At 38.0% G+C, this 22,321-nt stretch overlaps 1 protein-coding gene across 1 annotated transcript; it reads right to left on the bottom strand.

The window, feature by feature from the left end:
* Window positions 1–21,153: 21,153 nt before the first annotated feature.
* Window positions 21,154–22,077, bottom strand: LOC116888448 (olfactory receptor 1052-like). The gene has a single exon (XM_032889725.1). The coding sequence runs from the start codon at window positions 22,075–22,077 to the stop codon at window positions 21,154–21,156; it is 924 nt and encodes a 307-aa protein (XP_032745616.1).
* Window positions 22,078–22,321: the final 244 nt, after the last annotated feature.

The raw sequence follows: 22,321 nt of genomic DNA, 5'->3' as shown, positions 1-22,321 counted from the left end.
AATGGAGAAACTTAAAAACAATCCCACTAAAAATCAGGGACTAGACAAGGCTGCCTCTCTCCCTACTTATTCAATATAGTTCTTGAAGTTCTAGCCAGAGCAATAAGACAACAAAAGGAGGTCAAGGGATACAGATCGGAAAAGAAGAAGTCAAAAATATCACTATTTGCAGATGATATGATAGTATATTTAAAGTGATCCCAAAAATTCCACCAAGAGAACTACTAAAGCTGATAAACAACTTCAAGCAAAGTGGCTGGGTATAAAATTAACTCAAATAAATCAGTAGCCTTCCTCTACACAAAAGAAACAGGCGAGAAAGAAATTAGGAAATGACACCCTTCATAATAGATCCAAATAATATAAAGTACCTCGGTGTGACTTTAACCAAGCAAGTAAAAGATCTGTACAATAAGAACTTCAAGACTCTGAAGAAAGAAATTGAAGAAGATCTCAGAAGATGGAAAGATCTCCCATGCTCATGGATTGGCAGGATTAATATAGTAAAAATGGCCATTCTACCAAAAGCGATCTACAGATTCAATGCAATCCCCATCAAAATACCAATCCAATTCTTCAAAGAGTTAGACAGAACAATTTGCAAATTCATCTGGAATAACAAAAAACCCAGGATAGCTAAAACTATCCTCAACAATAAAAGGACTTCAGGGGGAATCACTATCCCAGATCTCAAGCAGTATTACAGAGCAATAGTGATAAAAACTGCATGGTATTGGTACAGAGACAGACAGATAGACCAATGGAACCGAACTGAAGACCCAGAAATGAACCCACACACCTATGGGCACTTGATTTTTGACAAAGGAGCCAAAATATCCAATGGAAAAAAGATAGCATTTTCAGCAAATGGTGCTGGTTCAACTGGGGGTCAACATGTAGAAGAATGCAGATCGATCCATGCTTATCACCCTGTACAAAGCTTAAGTCCAAGTGGATCAAGGACCTCCACATCAAACCAGATACACTCAAACTAATAGAAGAAAAACTAGGGAAGCATTTGGAACACATGGGCACTGGAAAAAATTTCCTGAACAAAACACCAATGGCTTATGCTCTAAGATCAAGAATCGACAAATGGGATCTCATAAAACTGCAAAGCTTCTGTAAGGCAAAGGACACTGTGGTTAGGACAAAACGGCAACCAACAGATTGGGAAAAGATGTTTACCAATCCTACAACAGATAGAGGGCTTATATCCAAAAATATACAAAGAACTGAAGAAGTTAGACAGCAGGGAGACAAATAACCCTATTAAAAAATGGGGTTCAGAGCTAAACAGAGAATTCACAGCTGAGGAATGCCGAATGGCTGAGAAACACCTAAAGAAATGTTCAACATCGTTAGTCATATGGGAAATGCAAATCAAAACAACCTGAGATTTCACCTCACACCAGTGAGAATGGCTAAGATCAAAAACTCAGGTGACAGCAAATGCTGGCGAGGATGTGGAGAAAGGGGAACACTCCTCCATTGTTGGTGGGATTGCAGACTGCTGCAACCATTCTGGAAATCAGTCTGGAGGTTCCTCAGAAAATTGGACATTGAACTGCCTGAGGATCCAGCTATACCTCTCCTGGGCATATACCCAAAAGATGCCCCAACATATAAAAAAGACATGTGCTCCACTATGTTCATCGCAGCCTTATTTATAATAGCCAGAAGCTGGAAAGAACCCAGATGCCCTTCAACAGAGGAATGGATACAGAAAATGTGGTACATCTACACAATGGAATATTACTCAGCTATCAAAAACAATGACTTTGTGAAATTCGTAGGCAAATGGTTGGAACTGGAAACTATCATCCTGAGTGAGCTAACCCAATCACAGAAAGACATACATGGTATGTACTCATTGATAAGTGGCTATTAGCCCAAATGCTTGAATTACCCTAGATGCCTAGAACAAATGAAACTCAAGACGGATGATCAAAATGTGAATGCAGATCGCTCATGAGAGACACAGCCAGAATACAGCAAATACAGAGGCGTATGCCAGCAGGAAACCACTGAACTGAGAACAGGACCCCTGTTGAAGGAATCAGAGAAAGAACTGGAAGAGCTTGAAGGAGCTCAAGACCCCATATGTACAGCAATGCCAACCAACCAGAGTTTCCAGGGACTAAGCCACTACCCAAAGACTATACATGGACTGACCCTGGACTCTGACCTCGTGGGTTGCAATGAATATCCTAGTAAGAGCACCAGTGGAAGGGAAGCCCTGGGTCCCTGCTAGGACTGAACCCCTAGTGAACTAGACTGTTGGGGAAGAGGCAGCAATGGGGAGGTGGGAGGAACACCCATAAGGAAGGGAGGGGGAGGATGTTTGCCCGGAAACCGGAAAGGAATAACATTCAAATGTATATAAGAAATACTCAAGTTAATAAAAAAAAAAAAAATTTAAAAAAAAAAATTTAAAAAAAAAAAGAGAGAGCCTCACACAATAAAAAAATATTAAACTAAAAAAAAAAAAAAAAAAAAGAATCTCCTGATTAGAAAGGATACGTTAATCCAATCAGTTTGAATGATAAGACTTTTACATCAGCACTAAATATTGTTTGGAATTAATCTAGTTCAATATTGTCTCCCTCTCTGATACTTGCTTGTATATCATAAGTACAAAGTGTATTATTATAATTATAAACCTAGTTAATGCCTTTTGAATTGAAGAATGAAATAACAATATCCATCTTATTTCTTCATTGATGTGAATTTTGGGTACTGCCTATTGTCCTTCTGTTCTGTTTGGAGACTTTCATTTTAGAATTTATTCTAGGTCGGGAAATTTATTCAATACCCAGGAGCGTCTGTATTCCTTCTTCGTCTCTGAAATATGATTTCATTGGGTACCATCTTAAAGTTGTATCATTTCATCAACTTTTCCAGTTCTGCATGTTCTGGCCAATGAACTAATTCTTAAATGAATTAATAAGAATCGCAGTACTGAGTAAAATTATGAGATAAAGTAGTAGTGAAAGGTTCAGAGCACAGAAAAAAGAGAAAAAGTCAAAAAGGATAGAAAAACTTGTGACTTTACCTGAACCAAAGCTTCAGAAAGTTTAGGCATTAATTCTGTCTGGATTTAGAACCTACACTCTTCCCACTATTTTACATTTTACTGTTAATAATAAGACCAGAAATGGAGTGGAGATTGAGGATAAAACAAGTAGATATGAAAGGGCTTAATATTGGAAATTACCAAATATTATCTTTTCTCTGTTTTACCCAACTCCTGGTATGAGTTGCCTTGAGAAGCCCCATCACATTCTTCCCAAAGTATGCTATTTTCTGCACCCTGGAGTGGAACTGTATTTTCCCATCTCTCTTTTCATTCTCACTTCTAATCATGTGCACAGTGGCTAGCAACATCATATCCTAAGGTCCTATAGTCCCATGTCTGGGCTTTTCCATGCACATGGAACCTATTATTTGATGGATGTTTTTATAGCCTGAGACCTGAACTTCACAGTCTCAGTTGATATCTTGAAGCATTGGTGATGGCGTGTGTGTCATTAGAGAGAGGGAGTGCAGAATATACCATCTAGATGAGAACAACTCTAATTTCACTATCTGCGAGATACTCCTCATAGAACAAAGTTGCAAAATCATTCAAAGTTATTTCTTGATGGTGGCCATTACCATTATCTTGCCCTCATTAGTCCACAGTATGAATCAAGGCCTAAAATCCAGCATCTGTCTTAGGTTACTGTTTTCAAGTAATGACAAATTTTCATGAATTACATTAAGTACATGATCTTATTGAGTCTCCATAATTATCTAGACACCGTGATTAACTTTATGTTATATATGAAGAAGCCAAAGTTTATAAAGCATGAGAAGATATGAAGTTAAAGGTTGAACAAATAAAAGAACTCCCATTTCTCAAGCGACTATCCACTGGGTGTGGGTGTGTAGGAGGGAGTGTGGGAGACATAGGATATAGAACGAAGGCAATTACTACGTAGAAAGGAGACAGCCATCTATCCAGATGGTTTAAACTAATGATTCCCAACATGTTCCATGTTATGACACACTAATTTTGTCTAATTTTACTAATTCCCCAAAGCAGTATGTGGGTTCTTAAAAGTAATTGAAGTAGAATTAAATATTATGTTAATTAAACATGGTTTAAATGAATTTTAAATGATGCAAATTGACTTTATCCCTTGGGATAGCTACAAATTGCCTATCCTGCTTTTGTGACAACTCAGAGTATTAGGAACTGAAAACTTCACCAGCATAGATGAGGAGACTGTGCCAGAATATCTGTTGGATCTGTGAGTTTGCCTTAAAAATTCTGTTCTAAATGCCTCTGGGTGCTGGCTTTCGAGCCACTGTGATAGCTGTGTATTCGACATCTTTTTCATCACCAGAGTTTCACACCATCTATTCTGCACCATTTCCTTCTGTAATAAGCCTTCTTTGGTGAAGCTAGTCTCTTTATCTGTCTTCTCTGGTTTCCTATACTTCACACATAAATAACTGTTGAGTTTACCACCCTCCATCAACTCGGCTTTACGACAGGATTTAGTTCTCACATCCCTGGTTTCCCAAATCACTTCTACAACTTTGTACTTGCTAGAAACAAGGGCTTTTCTCTGATCCTTCCCAAATAACCCCATGTGGAATGGACCCTCCCTGGTCTGGGGAGGGTTCTGTTGTTAATGTTCTGTGCTGGAAATGGCTAAAAACGTTCCATTCCCATAGCTGTAAGCCTCAATAAAAGTGTTCACTGTGCCTCTTTTTTTTTTTTCAAATTCATTTCACTTCAAGCTTTTTTGTGTTCGTGTGATTTGATCACAGGAGATAATTCTACTTCCCAGGAACCTCATTTAGCTTGTACTCCTATTTATGCATATTGTCAAGTACAGTCACACCCCAAATTGTGTTTTTCAATCATGCTTTGAGCACACTGATAGAAGCTATTGTTAACTATATGTTTTTTTTTCTACCAGCCTTTTCAAAGTTCTTTGTTAACAATGAGTCATGAGGGTTCATCCATACACTTTTGTATTATGCAATCATTAAACTCAGGAGAAATGACAATGCTTCATGACATGCATATTTTCCTGATGCATTTTAAGTGAAAAGAGAAGGGTACAAAATAATATCCCATTTTCTATTGTAAATGCTTTTGTACTTATATGTAAAACCCTATGCATCTATTTAAGAAAACATAACCATCAAAACTAATATACCAGAGTACTCCTGCTGCCTGTCTGTAGGGGCTGAGACTCATCAATTTATATCTCTCTTTTCTCCATATTTTCCAGTCCTCAATAATGAGCATGTGGTTAGAACAATGAGATGGAGAAAAGGTGATTTTAGGTAATTCAATTAGTTATTAGGGTCAACCAGCGTGTGTGGGAACGGTGACAATCCTTACCAAAGGGAAATTAACACCTTTATTGTTATGAATTGAGGTTACCTTTTAAAAGAGGAAAATATCTTTAAAATTAAAAAAGAAATCAGTAGAAATTTACTGAGTTTGAAACAGACATTTTACAAACCAGTTTTTGAAAAAAATGTCATAAAATAAAACCAATTTCTCTTTGGCTTGTTTTTCAAGTTCTTGAGAATTTTTTCCTTCAGGGCCAATATTCTATGCTCTGAAAGAGAAAGGGCTATGATCTCTGTTTCGTGTTGTATCTCCCACTCCCCTCCCTGTTCTTTTCTGTGAGCTTCTACATAGCAAAAATAAGTAATACGTACAATGTGTACTTAAAATATTCATGGATAAACTAACATGTGTCTGTTTTTCAATAATGCCAGTGTGGCCATATTTTTGGAATTATATAAAACACAGCTTTATACAGATGACAGAAGGTTAGTGACTAAAATATATGAAAAAAATTAGAAAACCAAATACTAAGAAAACAAACAAGCCAATAAAAATGGGGGCATGTAACTAAACAGAAGTACTTCAAAAGAAGAATACAAATATCTGAGAAATATATGAAAATGATCATCATCCTTAGTTATTAGGGAAATGGAAGTCAAAATCACATGGATATTACATCTTATACCAATTAGAATGACTAAGATTTAAAACAAAGACAATGTGTTGATATCCAGCCTCTGTACTGTTGCTGAGGGCTATTGTTGTGTCCATGCCCTATGACCCAAAGCCTATGTTGAAGGCTGTGGTGTATACTGCCATGGGAAACAATCCTAAGGTCTGTGGCACGTGCTGAAACTGGAGGCCATGTTAATGTCCATGGTCTGAAGTGTTGCAAGAAACCATGTGAAAGTCTATGCTTCTGATTATTGTAAAGAGCAAGGAAGCTACTCTTGCTGTGGCATTAGTGACAGCAGAGTTGAGAAACAGGGCCAAAGGCTTTGGTAGCCGCATGTAGCCCTAAGCCAACCCCTCCAAAAAGTAACAGTTTATGGAAGAAGTATTCAAAGAGAACTCTTAAAATGTTAATAAGATGCTGGAGTGCAGCTCTTCATAATTGATGGCTTCTGGAGGGCTTGTAGGTGGGAAGGACTCAGTGTTCTTTAAGGGGCTAGGCACTGGGGGGAGTTTACCCATGCTCTAATGAGTATATGGGCAACACAAAATGGGTTGTTTGTCTGTCTTTTTTTTCTTTTTTAGGGGTGAGCAGATGTGGGAGCACGGGGAAGTCAGAGTGATAGGGGTGCATTATGTGAAATTCCCAAATAATCAATAAATTATTATGTTGGGGGAAAAGATAAGAAATACTGGGGTGGATGTAGGAAAGGGTAACATTTATTCACTTTTAGTGCCCATGCAGACTGGTACAGCCACCATAAAAATCAATCTGAAAGTTTTTTAAAAAGCTGGATATCTATTATTTGATCCAGATATACCATTTCTTGGGATTATTCTTGGAAGACTCTATCCTACTACAATGATGGTTACATATCTATGTTCACTGTAGACTTTTTCATAATAGTCTGGAAATGGAAACATCCTAGATGGCAATAAACTGATGAATGGATAATGAAATGTGATGCATATATACAAGGGAATGTCATTATCTGTAAAAATAAAATTTGCATGTGAATTCATGAAACTGAAAATAATCATTGGGTGATATCACCTAGACCCAGAAAGGCAAACAGCATATTTGCTCTCATATATGGATACTACCTTTGGATGTTAAGATGTCTAGGTTTGAACTGGACTATTCAAAAAAGTAAGGATATAAGGGATTTCCATGTTAAAATAGAAGGCAAGGGTGTAAAGAGAAATAGGAGTACTAGGAATGTGAAATTGGGTTAAAGTGAAGGGGAATGGGGGAAAAAGGAGCCTGTAGGGAGAAATAACTAATGCTAAAAGCTTTTGAAACTTCTACTACTGCAGAAACATGCTAAACTATATACATCAACAAAGGAAGCTTAAATGGAGCTACCTTATAATGAAGCTAGAAAGAAGGGAATGCCTCTTCCAGATACCATAAATTATCAAAAAATGCCACTTATGAGTGACTTCTTTAGAAATTGTTGGTCAATGGTGTCCCAGGAGTGCTAAAGAATTATAGACAATTGGCATTGTTTTTGATTATTCTCCAGAATGTAGTGGCAAGGCTCTATTGCATTCCAGTTATGAAACATGGAGAAATCAAGCTGGTAGTCATCGAGAAGCTTCATTCCTATTTGTTTTCATGGTGCTGGACGATGCTATATAGGCTAGCAGAGGAGAAAAGCAATCCCAGTCTTACACAGGTATGATCTCTGTCAGCTACAATAACTTTAGTCCAGCAAGAAATTCCCAGGGGGATAATAGTAGCAAAAGTGTTATAGAACAAACAAACTGCAATCTGATTGGATTTAAAGCCCATTCAACAAGATGGAACTCATGCCTACATCAAAATGCTATGGCTGACTAGATATTGGTACTAAGGAAGAATCGAATAGTATTATTCTGCTAAATTGTTTTAGTAATAAATTATCCGCTAAGCTCAGATTTTATTTTTATTGGATATTTTATTTACTAAACTTATATTTTATATTCAAAGATAAATGTTATCTGTTAGCCCTCATCAGAGAAGCTCCTTTTGGCAGTAGATTGTGATTAATACAGAGACCCACATCTGGTAAAGCACACAAAATGAGAGGCTGTGAAATACTCATTTCTAAATTTGATATCTATATCATGTTTCTACTCCCAAGGCTCAGGAACCATTGTGAAAGAGAGAGCAGAAAAACTTTAAGGTCAGTATCTGGAAAGCCAGTCAACAAAAGTCTGCCATGAATAGGGTGTTCCCATTCCAACATCCAAATGGAGCTTAATTAGTACATAGATGCATCATCTCTGGGCCAAAGAAGTCCTTAATATATTCTTGTCTTAGACAATATATAGCACTGTCGTCTGACCCTACTCATCCCGAACACTCTAGAACTGCCCTCACTTTCCTGTACGTACCAATAAACTCCATGTACTGGATCCAACCTTGGGACTTTTTGGGACTGAGGTCAGAGACGCTGTCTTATCATGGTTCCTTTCGTAGAGAGCCTAGAATGAGATGATGCTCTGAGCTCTAGCACAGAGCAGGACCAGAAGGTATCACCAGGCCAGAACAGCTAGAAAAGCCAACTCTCAGAAAAGGGACTATAACCTACTTACAATGAAAAGGGTCTGGTGATATCTACACAGATCCTGGGAAAGCAAGCCTTGGTGTCTGCAACTCTGACCAATGGATGCAGGCAAATGCAGAGTTTGCTCAAAGCATCAGGGGATGGTTGGAGGGGTGCAGCTGCCTCTCCTTCGGGAAGCTTTACTGCCTCTGATGACTTTCTCTCTTTTGTTCATCATATTTTCAACCACTGAGATGAACTTTGTACCTTTGAAAGAGGTAGAACTCTAAGGTCTGAAAGTTGACCTAAGATCTGTGGGTGAAACACCTTGTTTTAACTCGAAAGGATTATCACAGGAGAAGCATGACTATGAAACAAACATCAGAAATCCCCATGAATCATTCCTATTGATCTATTATTTATGAAATAAATGAGGAAAATGTCTTTTTGGGAGCCTCCTGGAAAAGGCAAAACAATGGAGTTAAGGTTCCTCATGGGTAAATTTGGTAATCTTGAAACTCAGGAGGTTAGGTCTTGATTGTTATTAAAGAGAAAAACCTACCAAGGATGCATCATAAGATCTACAGATCATAAAAATCTAGAGAAGTTCCACATAAACCTAGGAGGCCACATTTGGAGGCTAAGTCTAGCTATATGCTATGTACACTTGATAAAAATGCGCTAAGAAAGAAATTAGGGAAAGGATACCCTTTGCAATTGTCACAAATAATATGAAATATCTTGGTGTGATGCCTAACCTAGCAAGTGAAAGCCATCACTATGATAAGAACTTCAAGTCTCTGGAGAAAGAAATTGAAGGAGACTGCAAAAGACAGAAAAATCTCCCATACCCATGGATCAGTGGGATTAACATAGTACAAATGGCAATCTTACCAAAAGTAATCTATAAATTCAATGCAATCTCCACCAAAATTCCAACTCTAACTCTTCACAAAGATAGAAAGAACAATTCTCAAATTTATTGGGAATAACAAAAAAAAAAAGAAGAAGAAAGAAAGAAAAGAAAAAACCACCCGGGATATCATAAACCATTCTCAACAATAAAAGGACTTCTGGGGAAATAACTATCCCTGACTTCAAGCTGTAATACATGGCAATCACGGTTAAAACCTGTATGGTATTGGTACAGAGACAGGCAGGTCGATCAATGGAATAGAATTGAAGACCTAGAAATGAATCTACGCACCTACGGTAATTTGATCTTTGAAAAAGGAGCTAAAACCATCCATTGGAAAAAAGATAACATTTTCAACAAATGGTGCGGGTTCAACTGGTGGTCACCATGTAGAAGAATGCAAATCGATCCATTCTTATCACCCTGTACAAAGCTCAAGTCCAAGTGGATCAAGGATCTCCACATAAAACCAGATACACTCAAACTAATAGAAGAAAAAGTGGGGAAGAGCCTCGAACACATGGGCACTGGGGAAAATTTTCTTAACAGAACACCAATGGCTTATGCTCTAAGATGAAGCATCAACAAATGGGACCTCATAAAATCACAAAGCTTCTGTAAGGCAAAGGACACTGTCATTAGGACAAAACAGCAATCATTGGATTGGGAAGAGATTTTTACCAATCCTACATCACAAAAGTGCTAATATCCAATATATACAAAAAACACAAGAAGTTAGATTCCAGAGAATCAAATAACACTATTAAAAATGGGGGACAGAGCTAAACAAAGAATTCTCAACTGAGGAATATAGAATGGCCGAGAAGCACCTAAATAAGTGTTCATCATCCTTAGTCATCAGGGAAATGCAAATCAAAAGAACACTGAGATTTCACCTCACACCAGTTAGAATGGCTAAGAGCAAAAAACTCAGGTGACAACAGATGCTAGCGAGGATGTGGACAAGGAAGAACTCTCCTCCATTGTTGGTGGGATTGCAAACTGGTCCAACCACTCTTGAAACAGTCTGGAAGTTCCTCAAAAAATCAGACATAGTACTTCCTGAGGACACAGATATATCACTTCTGGGTATGTGTTGTGGTTTGCCCTGGAGTTATCTGTATTTTGATGCTAATTCCACTGCCCCAAGGACAGCTACCTAGTCACCTGTGATTAGGCTCTGGAAACCTCACAGAGTCATACTGATCAGATTTGATAGAGATAGACCACCTGAAAAATTTATTCAGGAGAATCAAACAAAAAGATATCTTGATTCTAAACTTTTGTCTTGAGAGTTGTATTTTACAGAGTGTGCCTACTTGGATTCCTGGTCTCAAGGACTTTCAGCTGGGTCCAGTCAGGACACATCAGCTACAGCATTTAGCTTTATTATTCCTACCTCCTACCCCAAGGATATCTCAACGTCCATGTACAGCTTGAAGAAGTTATAGAGGAGTCATCGCCCCAATTCCCTGGACTTTGGGGGGCTGAAAGTGATTATTCTAAAGTTGCTTTTATGAGGAATTTAGAAATGGTTGTAATTTAACAGGGAGGAATTAGCTAGATTGAGTTACACAGTTGTAATCTCATTTGTTAACTAATTCAACATCATATCTTTGCTTTGATATCGAATTTATTTGTTAAAAGTTTAAAAGTACAAGGTTTAGAGCCAGTCTTTCTATTGATGTCATTACAAACTTCTGAGTTGATTACACATGTGAGTTAAGGGCCAAATAGGAAACATATTGATGACTTTGTGAGAGTATTTTCAAGATATTATTAAGATATAAAGACAACAGTACAGATTGTCTCATATAGGTAGATGGTTTTCAAAACATCAGAAGTCCACAAAATTTGATATTTAAAGTTACTTATCTTTTGTTGAGACATATCTGCTCCTAACAGTTCCCCTTTGGCGGATTTAACAAAGAATTTGAACATCTCTACCTCCAGATGAGGCAATATTTGTGGCTAGGCAGCCACTAGACAAAACTGCCTGTTTCATCTGCAAACCAATACTGTCCAGAAAAGGACAAATCATGCAGAATAGTTGACTGATAAGCTCTGCCAAGACAGAGTGATCAGCCCTTCAAAAACCTGCATTTCAATAGTCTGTCAGCTGATTTTGGACCAGAAGGCTGAAGACTTGTGCTCACATGTTGCTAACAGGGGACTATGCTAGTGGAGATTTGTCTCTACAACCTCTCAGTTCTGGAAGCTGTGTTAGGCTTCCTATACTTACAGATATTTGGTCACTCTTAGATTTCTGACGTGGTTGAAGACTGGTAGTCTCGTAGACAACCTAAGCTGTTTAACATTGAGAAATATTAAATTTGAAAGAGTGGTTTTTCAGATGGCATACAATCTCTAACCTGGATATAAGTCAGATATAGAATTATAGTCTTTTAGGATAGATGACAAGGTGCTTTAGTTAATGGACAAAATTGATGGACTGGGTGTTGAGTATATCCAATGTTTTATAAATTGTAGAATGGTTATAATTGTATTCAATTTATATATAAGTGAAAAGGCTTTTTAACTGGACAAAAAGGGGGAAATATAGTGGTTTGCCCTGGAGTTATCTGTACTTTTGATGCTAATTCCACTGCCCCAAGGACAGTTGCCTAGTCACCTACTCAGGAATCAGGTGACTTCACCAGAACCTTCTCCCCATAGAATTTGTAAAATGAAGGTGAGGGGCAGGTACAGGATAGAAGGAGGCCTGTCATTGGAGGAGAAGGAAGGATGGGTGGGAGAGAAGTTTGAAGGAAGAGGAGGAGACTGGAATGGAATGGGGGAGACAGGAGAAGGAGAATGGAATGGAATGGAATAGGGGAGGAGAGAAGCCATGGCAGGGCAATGGAGGCTGATGTTAAGATTCCTCTCTGTGTATTTACAGGTTGTTAATGTTCTTAGGGGATGGATGGTATCAGGCTTTGTATGTTTAAGTGGGCAATTATATCTTACCAACTGGGTCAACTGTGTTGTGTGTTCTTTTATGTGATGGTTTGAGTGTAGCAAAGTGTGCTGCGGCAGGAGACATTGGGCCGCCAAGGAGTTGGGATGTGTTTCTGCCAAGATATCTAGCAGATATCTTGGGACACGTGGTTCTGGACCTAGCGAGGTAAAAGACAAAAATACTTTTTTTAAATTTTTTTATATTTTTACAACAACAGGTATATACCCAAAAGATGCTCCAACATATATCAAGGACACATGCTCCTTTTGACAGAAAGAATTTAGATTAATATTTTTGAGATGGATGCTTGGTCTCTACAGTTTTTTATCTCCTTTTGGGTATGTCTGCTAAAGTCCTCCCTATTTGGGACCTGGAAAACTCTTGGGTCCCTGGCATCTGGACTTTCTAGTGGCTACCCTCCTTTCCCTCCTCCCCTGCTACACACCTACTTTCAAATTCCTGACTCTCTCTCTGTATTTCTCACCCATCTCTTCCCATATCTGAACTGCCCCCCCTTTTTTCCTCCCCCTCCTCTCTCCCTCCCAGATCCCTCTCTCCCTCTACTTACCAGAGATTATTTTCTACACCCTAGTTAGTAGTACTATAGCATCCACACTTTGTTGTGATCTTCTTTCTTCCTGGGTTTCATATGGTCTGTGAGTTGTATTGTGTATCAATTCCAAGTGTCATTTTGGCTAATATCCAAATATTAGTGAGTGGATACCATGGGTGTTCTTTTGTGACTGGGTTACCTCACCAGTTTCATACATTTGCCTAAGAACTTCATGAACTCATTGACTTTACTAGCTGAGTAGTACTCCATTCTATAGATGGACCACATTTTCTCTATCCATTTCCCTGTTGAAGGACATAGAGATTCTTTCTAGCTCCTGACTATTATAAGTAAGGCTGCTATGAACACAGTGAAGTATGAGTCCTTGTATAGGGAGATGAGAATAGTCAATTTGCATTCTTCTACATGCTGGCTGCCAGTTAAGCCAGCACAATTTATTGAAATGAGCCTAAGAAAAAGAATGTCCAGTGTCAGGCCCAAAGTGGATTTCAGCTCAAGGAAGGCCCAAAACCTGATACCATTACTTATGATATGAGGTGTTCACAAAAGGTACCTACCATGACCGCTCTCCAAAAAATACAACAAACAGCTGAAAGAGAATAAGGTGCAGATATGTGAACCCAACCAATGAACAGAAGCTTCTGAGCCCTCTGGTTGAATCAGGGAAAAGCTTGAAGGAAGCTAAGGTAGAGGACAATTCTGTAGGAGGACCAGCAGTCTCAATTAACCTAGACCTCTGAGATCTCTTAGACACTGGATCACCCACAAGGCAGCATATACCATCGGAGATGAGGCCTCCAACACATGTACAGCAGAGGACTCCCTGGTCTGGGATCAGTCAGAGAAGATTCACATAATCCTCAAGAGACTGGAGGCCCCAGGAAGTTTAGAGGTCTGGTGGGGTGGGTGGAGTAGAGACATACTTATGGAGATGGGAGGGAGTGTGGGGTGGTGAGCAGGAGGTATGGGATGTGGAACCCTAGGGGGAGGACCAAAAAGGGAATAAAATCTGCAGTATAAAAATAAATAGATAAAATAGAAAAAAAAAGAAAAAATAAAATGCTGTTTTCCATTGGATGGTTTCAGCTTCTTTGTCAAAGATCTAGTGAACATAGGTGTGTAGGTTCATTTTTGGGTCTTCAGTTCTTTCATTGATCCACTTGCTTGTCTCTGTACCAATATCATACTGTTTTTTGTCACGATTGGTCTATCATACTGCTTGAGATCAGGGATGGTGATTTCCCCAGAAGTTCTTTTATTGTTGAGCATAGATTTCTTTTGATACCCTTGTTTTTTTGTTATTCCAGATGAATTTTCTAATTGTTCTTTCTAACTATATGGAGAATTGAGATGGAATTTTCGTGGGAATTTCATTGAATCTGAATAATTTTTATATTATTTGTGACTATTGTGGATGGTGTCAGGTGTCATTTTCCTAATTCTTTTTAGCCTGTTTATCCTTTGAGTAGAGGAAAGCTACTGATTTGTTTGAGTTACTTTTATATCCAGTCACTTGGCTGAAGTTGTTTATCATGTTTAGTAGTATTCTGGTGGAATTTTGGGGGTCACTTGAATATACTATCATATCATCTGCAAATAGTGATATTTAGACTTTTTCCTTTCCCACTCGTATCCCTTTGGCCTCCTTTTGTTGTCTAATTGCTCTGTCTAGGACTTCGAGCACTATATTGAATAAGTAGGGAGAAAGTAGGCAGCCTTGTCTAGTCCCTGATTTTAGTGGGATTGGTTCAAGTTTCTATTTATTTTGGTGTTGGCTGTTGTTTTACTGTATGTTGCTTTTACTGTGTCTAGGTATGGGCCTTGAATTCCTGATCTTTTCAAGACTTTTACTATGAGGAGTGTTGAATGTTGTCAAATCCTTTCTCGGCATGTAATGAGATCATCATGTGTTTTATTTTTCTTTACATTTGTTTATATAGTGGGTTACATTGATAGATTTCCATAACTGAACCATCCCTGCACACTTACCTGGTATGAAGCATACTTGATCATTGTGAATGATCATTTCGATGTGTTCTTGGATTCTGTTTGGAAGAATTATATTGAGTATTTTTTGCATCGATATTCACGAGGAAATTGATCAGAAGTTCAATTTGGTTGAATTTTTATTTAGCTTGGGTATAAGCATAATTGTGGACTCAAAGAACAAATTTTTTAGTGTTCCTTCTGTTTCTATTTTGTGAAAGAGTTTGAAAAGTATTGGTATTCTTTCGTGATCTGATAGAATTCTGGATTAAACCCATCTAGTCCTGGGCTTTTTCAGTTGGGAGACTTTTAATGAATTTTTCTATTTCTTTAGGCATTATGGGACTCTTTAAGTAGTTTATCTGGCCTAATATAACTTTGGTACCTGGTATCTTCCTAGAAAATTGTCAGTTTCCTCCAGATTTTCCAGTTTTGTTGAGTATAGGGTTTTGTAGTAGTATCTGACAATTTTTTTGAATTTCCTCAGTTTCTGCTGTTATCTCTCCTTTTTCAATTCTAATTTTGTCAATTTGGATACTCTCTGTGTGCCCTGTGATTACTCTGGCTAAGAGTTTATCTATCTTGTTGATTTTCTCAAAGATTCAGCTCTTAGTTTTGTTGATTCTTTGTATAGTTCTTTTTGTTTCTACTTGGTTGATTTCAGCCCTGAGTTGGATTTTTCCTGCTGTCTACTGCTCTTGGGTGTATTTGTTCCATTTCATTCTAGAGCTTTCAGGTGTTCTGTCAAGCTGCTGACATATGCTATCTCCAGTTTCTTTTTAGAGGCACTTGGAGCTATGAGATTTCCTCTCAGCACTACTTTCATTGTGTCCCATACATTTGTGTATGTTGTGTCTTCATTTTCATTAAGTTCTACAAAGTCTTTAATTTCTTTCATTATCTGTTCCTTGACCAAGTTATCATTGAGTAGAGAGAGCATTATTCAGCCTCCATGTGTATGTGGGCTTTCTCTTGTTTTGTTGTTACTGAAGATCAGCCTAAGTCTATGGTGATCTGATAGGATGCGTGGGATAATTTCTATCATCTTGTATCTGGTGAAACCTGTTTTGTGACCAATTGTTTGGTCAGTTTTGGAGAACAAAGCATGAGGTGCTGAGGAGAAGGTGTATTCTTCTGTGTTAAGATAAAATGTTCTATAGATATTTATTAAATCCATTTGGTTCACAACTTCTGATAATTGTAATGTGTCTCTGTTATGTTTCTGTTTCCATGATCTATCCACTAACAACCATGGAGTGTTGAAGCCTCCCACTCTTATTATGTGTGCTCCAATATATATTTTGTGCTTTGGTAAAGTTTCTTGTGTGCATGTGGGTGCCATTGCATTTGTAGCTTAGACATTCTGAATTGAGTGCTCATCTTGGTAGATTTTTCCTTTGATAAATATGAAGTGTCTTTCCTTATCTTTTTTGATAACTTTTGGTTCAAAGTCAACTTTATTCCATATTGAAATGGCTATTTCAGCTTCTTTCTTGGGACCATTTGCTTAAAAACTTTTTCCAGCCTTCTACGCTGAGGTAGTGTTTGTCTTTGTCACTGATTTGTTTACTTATATATATATCAAAATGTTGGATCCTGAATATATATCCATTCTGTTAGTCTACTACTTTTTATTGGGGAATTGAGTCCATTGAGGTTATGAGATATTAAGGAATAGTGACTGCTGTTTCCTGTTATTTTTGTTGTTAGAGGTGGAATTATGTTTGTGTGGCTATCTACTTTTGGGTTTTTTGAAAGAAGATTACTTTCTTCCTTTTTCTAGGGTGTACTTTCCCTCTTCGTGTTGGATTTTTCCATCTATTATCCTTTGTAGGGCTGGATTTGTGGAAAGATATAGTGTTAATTTTGTTTTGTCATGGAATATATTGGTTTCTCCATCTATGGTAATTGAGAGTTTTCTGGTTATATTAGTATTCTGTTAGGACCTGGCATTTGTGTTCTCTTAGGGTCTATATGACATCTGCCCAGGATCTTCTGGCTTTACTAGTCTCTCGGGAGATGTTTGGTGTAATTCTGAGTAATTCTGTATCTCTACCTTTATATGTTACTTGACCTTTCTCCCTTACTGCTTTAATATTCTTTCTTTTTATTATATATTTGGTGTTTTGACTATTATGTGACAGGAGGAGTTTCCTTTCTGGTCCAATCTACTTGGAGTTATATAAGCTTCTTGTATGTTTATGGGCATGTCTTTCTTCAGGTTAGAGAGGTTTTCTTTTATAATTTTGTTGAGGATATTTACTGTCCTTTAAGTTCAGAGTCTTTGTCCTCTTCTATAGCTATTATCCTTAGGTTTTTACTTCTCATTGTGTCCTGGATTTCCTGGATGTTTTGAGTTAGGAGCATTTTTTGCATTTTCTTTGATAGTTGCTTCAATGTTTTCTATGGCATCTTCTGCCCCTGAGATTCTCTCTTCTATCTCTTTTATATATGTTCTTCTTAAATTCCTCTATCCTCATCATGAGATGTAATTTTAAATAGAAATCTTGCCTTTCTGCTGTGATGGGGTAACCAGTACTTGTTGTGGTGGGAGGACTGGGTTCCGGTAATGCAAAATAGTCTTGGTTTCTGTTACTTAAGCTCAAGTGCTTGCCTCTTTCCATCTGGTTATTTCTGATATCAGTTGGTCTTGCTGTCTCTTATGGGAGCTTGCTCCTCCTGTTAACCTGTGAGACTGTGAGCCTGTGATCTTTGGAGTGACAGCAGTCTTGGGAGGCCATCTCTCTCCTGGCAGGATTTGGGTCTAGAAGGCTCTGGGACAGCCTTAACTCTGGGCATAGATGAAGACCAGAAGGATATGCCGAACATTTTTGTCACCTAAGTCCACAAGTTCACATGCATTCATTATCAGAGCTTGCAGCTTCTAATGGCATAGAGTCCTGTTTTCATTGCCTCTCCATTTCTGTACAACAGATCTTTGGCTATGGCTCGCTCAATTCCATCTCACCTGCTCCACTTTATTTCACCATTCTCTACCCTCAGAGGCTAAAATGTAAGCATAGATAGATTTGATTTGGGGTACAACAAAGTTGCAAATTATTACTGTTGAACATGTTAATATCTATCCTAGCCACAAACTGTCACAGGCATAATATCACCTTTTGTAGGTGACCAAGTTAGAATTACTAATGATCTTAATAGAGATCCCTAATATACCGTTTGTAAAACCCCAAATACCTTTGGTGGGTTGGGGCATCCTATTCACTGAAAGGTAATATGCTCAAGTTAAGTTTGTCCTCTTCTCCAGCAGCTGCTGGCAAGAGAAACCTGGTATTCAGTAGAGACCCTGTAAATATGAGTCTTAGAAAAAGGTTACTGGATACCAATGCGTGTCTGCACTTGCCCCTTAAGCAGTCCTGCACCTATGAGATGTTGTAACACTAAATAGCCAATTTAAAGCAGCATGACAGGTTGAAAAAGAGACTAGAAAAACATCTATGTTTGAGGAGCTTTAGTAAAAATGTTTCTTTTTTCCCTCAGAGGGGCTTTATCTTCATAGATACATCTTGTTCTGGACCTGAAAATTATGTTGCTAGTCCTATATATGAGGCATATCCATTACAAAAGCACTTTGATATACCCTGAGGCCTATAACTTCCTGTGGAGAAATGATGAAAGGTGATGAGGTCATAGCTACCTGTAACTTCTATGAGATACCTTAAGGTATATATTCGGGGTTGGTCTTCTTACATGCTAAAAAGAAGAGGTGGTAATTTAGTGTTTGTGGCACAATTCTCTGAGGTCCATTTTCTCATGTCCTCCCAGCTGTAGTAAGTATCACAGCACATTAAAACATAGTGGTATATAGGTTTTGGGTTATGAATCAATAAGCCAGAATTCTAATTCTACCTCTGCTACTGACTAGTTGAATGATTTCTAAACTATCCTTTTCCCCTTGAGGATATTCTGAAAAGAACAGCTTTTATTAATCCAGTGTTTTCTGTCATTGATTTTCTGGAGATATGTCTTAGAGAAAGATCGTGAGAGCTAGGTAATGAGTACATCATATCGCCTATCCCGCTCTTATGCTTTCAATCTTGAAGATGTTTCAGTGCTGAAAATATTGAAATGTACTATTCTCTGTTCTCTTAGTGGTCCTGGTTATCTCTGGATTCCAATTTGGAAAACAGTACATTAAGATGGTCTTTTATTACAGGATACAATGTATATACATACTTGTATCAGAAGCTAGACAAGAACAGAAATCTAGAGAGGATATCAGATTGATATGGTTGTGGTGGAGAGAGAAAGGTTAAGGGTGATTGAAGGAAAAGAGGTTCAGATTTCATACTTTGGGGCAATGGAAAACATCCACAAACCCCAAAGAATTTGTTGTTGTGGTATTCCAGGAGACAAGAATTTAACTTTGCCTTTACTGAACAACAGAATACGACAATATATAGTAGAGAGTGTGGGCTTCATAATAAGGTTAGTTGTAAATGAATTTTAGATCTGTTTATTTCTTTTAGCCTATCTTAAGTAACAAGGACCTATGCTAGGTATATGATTAGACATTTTCCTGCTTGTTGATAAGGTTAGGGATTTGATATATTTATTTTTTCTTTGATTTTTGAGATGTATTCACATCATGCAGCCCAGGCTAGCATTGAACTTAGCATGCTGGTGCCTCTGACTCCCAGCTGCTTGATGTATGATGTATGCTTGAGGTATGTGCCATGATCTCTGGCTCCAAATAAACATTATTTTCTGTCTTTTCTTGAATGTGTTGTAATACTAAATTCTATACACAAAAGTCAAGTGACTTCTCATGTTTACAAGCTTCGGTTGTGCAAACCTTGTTCCTTGATTTAAAACTATTGGTTAAATAAAATCGACTACAGCCAATTACTGAAGGGATTGGGGTAGGTAGGTTTGGAGTGGTCTTGTTGGAGGAGGAGAGAACAGGGAGAGAGGAGGAGAAGGAGAGAGAGGAAACCAATAAAGGGAAGATAGACCATGACCAAGAGAAACAGCAAGTATCTGGAGTACACCACTGGGGAGGTAGCCAGGTCATCAGTTAGAAGAGTAGAATAGGGGTCACCCCCAGTAATTGTCAAAGCCAAATAAAATAATGATAGTCTGTGTCTCATTTACTTGTAAGCTAGTCAGAAATAAGCTTAAATTGGTTACACTACACCAATGACATCATTTCTCCCCAGCTATTTGTTACAGTTTGTTCAATTCCCTAAATTATATTTTCATTTATAAAATAAAAAATAATGTTTTATGTTCTTTATACTCTTTTTTTCTTATGGTACAATGGTGTGAAGATTATGCGATCCCAGCTAGTTCTCTGTCACTGAGCTGTATCATTGCTCACAGTACTCAGAGACTAGAACAATCATCATGTTTTGTCCCATAATTGTAAGTTCTGATGAGTAACTGTGACTAATGAGTTAATTGGGGTTATCGTTCCATTTGTGTTTTTTGTTGTTTATGCAGGAATATTCAATAATAACAATGAACCTGGTCTAGTTCCAATCAAACTTTGCACGCAGCAATTGTGGGCACAATTCAGAACTGGATATCTCAATAAGCAATGATCACTGGTTTCTGTAAAGGATCTGAAAATTCTAATTAGTGAGTCCCCTCTAACTTGTAGTTTTTAAGATTTACCCCTGCAAATCTCAATAATAAACATCGAGGGGCCTTCTGAATCTCAGCACAGATGTAGACGGAATCTAACCCAACTTATGGAGCACCACATAAATCCTCAATAGATGAAAGTGAATGAACAGTGTTATTTGCGGTCCAGCTGTCAATTATGCTTTATCCTGTAAAAACATGGTGAGACTAAATGCTTTCTAACCTACCTGTAAAATGAGAATCATTTTAACTTCTAACTAGTATTATATAAGCTCACGTGTAAATATGTCAAAATGTCATATTCATAGTCCTAAACATAGATCTTTTCTTCTTAAATATTTCTCATCAAATCACTCTCTCAGAAAATATAGAATATATTGCACATACAATCTTCCCCTACTATATTTTGACTTAACTACACAAACAGTCCTAAACACTTAACCAGAGAAATTAAATTGTTCTTAACAAGCTTTCATGTGTAACACAGGAAAACACTGAACAAAATGTAAATCTTCATAAAATCTATTCTCTCTTGAGGCACACAATAGATTATTGACTGTGCCTCAGTATTTTCTGTACAGCAGCTTTCACTTCCTGATTTCTCAAACTGTAGATGAGAGGATTTAGCATAGGGATCACCACAGTATAAAACACTGAGATCATCTGATTTCCTGCTTGAGATCCATGCCGAGAGGGCTGCAGGTATGTGTACATTGTTGTCCCGTAGTACAGAGCAACTGCAGTCAAGTGGGAAGCACAGGTGGAAAAGGCTTTCTGTTTGCCAGAAACTGATGGAATGCCCATGATAGTCATGAATATAGACATATAGGAGACAAGAATTACCACAACAGAGGTGACAAGAGTGAATCCCCCACAGCCAACTACCAAGAATTGGGTTATCCAGGCATCAGAACAAGCCAATGCCAGCAGTGGGGGGATATCACAGAAGAAGTGTGAAATGACATGTGGCTGGCAGAAGGACAGTTGTGTGATGGAAGTTGTTACAGCAACCATGTTAAATAAGCCACCAAGGTAACATCCTGCTACCAAGAGGATACAACGAACTTTTGACATTGTAATGTGGTAAAGCAATGGCTGACAGATGGCAGTGTAACGGTCATAGGCCATGGACGCCAAAATGTTACATTCAGCAGAAGCGAAGATGATGAACAAGCCCATTTGAGCCATACAAGCAAAGAAAGAAACTTCGTGTAGCTGAGATAATAAGTTGACCAAAGTCTTTGGGGTTGTGATGGAAGAGAAACAGACATCAAGGAAGGACAGATTTGACAGAAAAAAATACATAGGTGTGTGGAGGCGGTCGCTGACTTGAATTAGGACCACAAGCCCTAGGTTCCCCAGCACAGTGATGAAATAAATAATAAAAAAGAGTCCAAAAAGTAGGACTGCAAGCTGATGGTTATCTGTCATACCAAGAAGGATGAATTTAGTGCCTGCAGATGAATTCTCCATTGACAAGGCTGACAATCACTCCTGACTTGTTAAAAGCTCTTTAGGCTGTGAGAAAATAAAAGAAAACTAGTTGGTATGTGTAAAGTAGTCCTCCAAATACACAAATCAGGGCACTAGCTAACCCTTCCCCTTATTTGTAGTCACATGTCAAGACCCTTTCCCTACCTGAGTGCCATTTCCAAATAAAATGTGTAATACGGAAAGGCTAAAGAGATACAGAAAAGCAAGACAGAGGTTAACAAAA

Source organism: Rattus rattus, chromosome X (assembly GCF_011064425.1).
Source record: "Rattus rattus isolate New Zealand chromosome X, Rrattus_CSIRO_v1, whole genome shotgun sequence".
Lineage (NCBI taxonomy): Eukaryota > Metazoa > Chordata > Mammalia > Rodentia > Muridae > Rattus > Rattus rattus.
The sequence above is the reverse complement of the archived record's forward strand: the minus strand, read 5'-3'. Positions and strand labels throughout refer to the sequence as shown.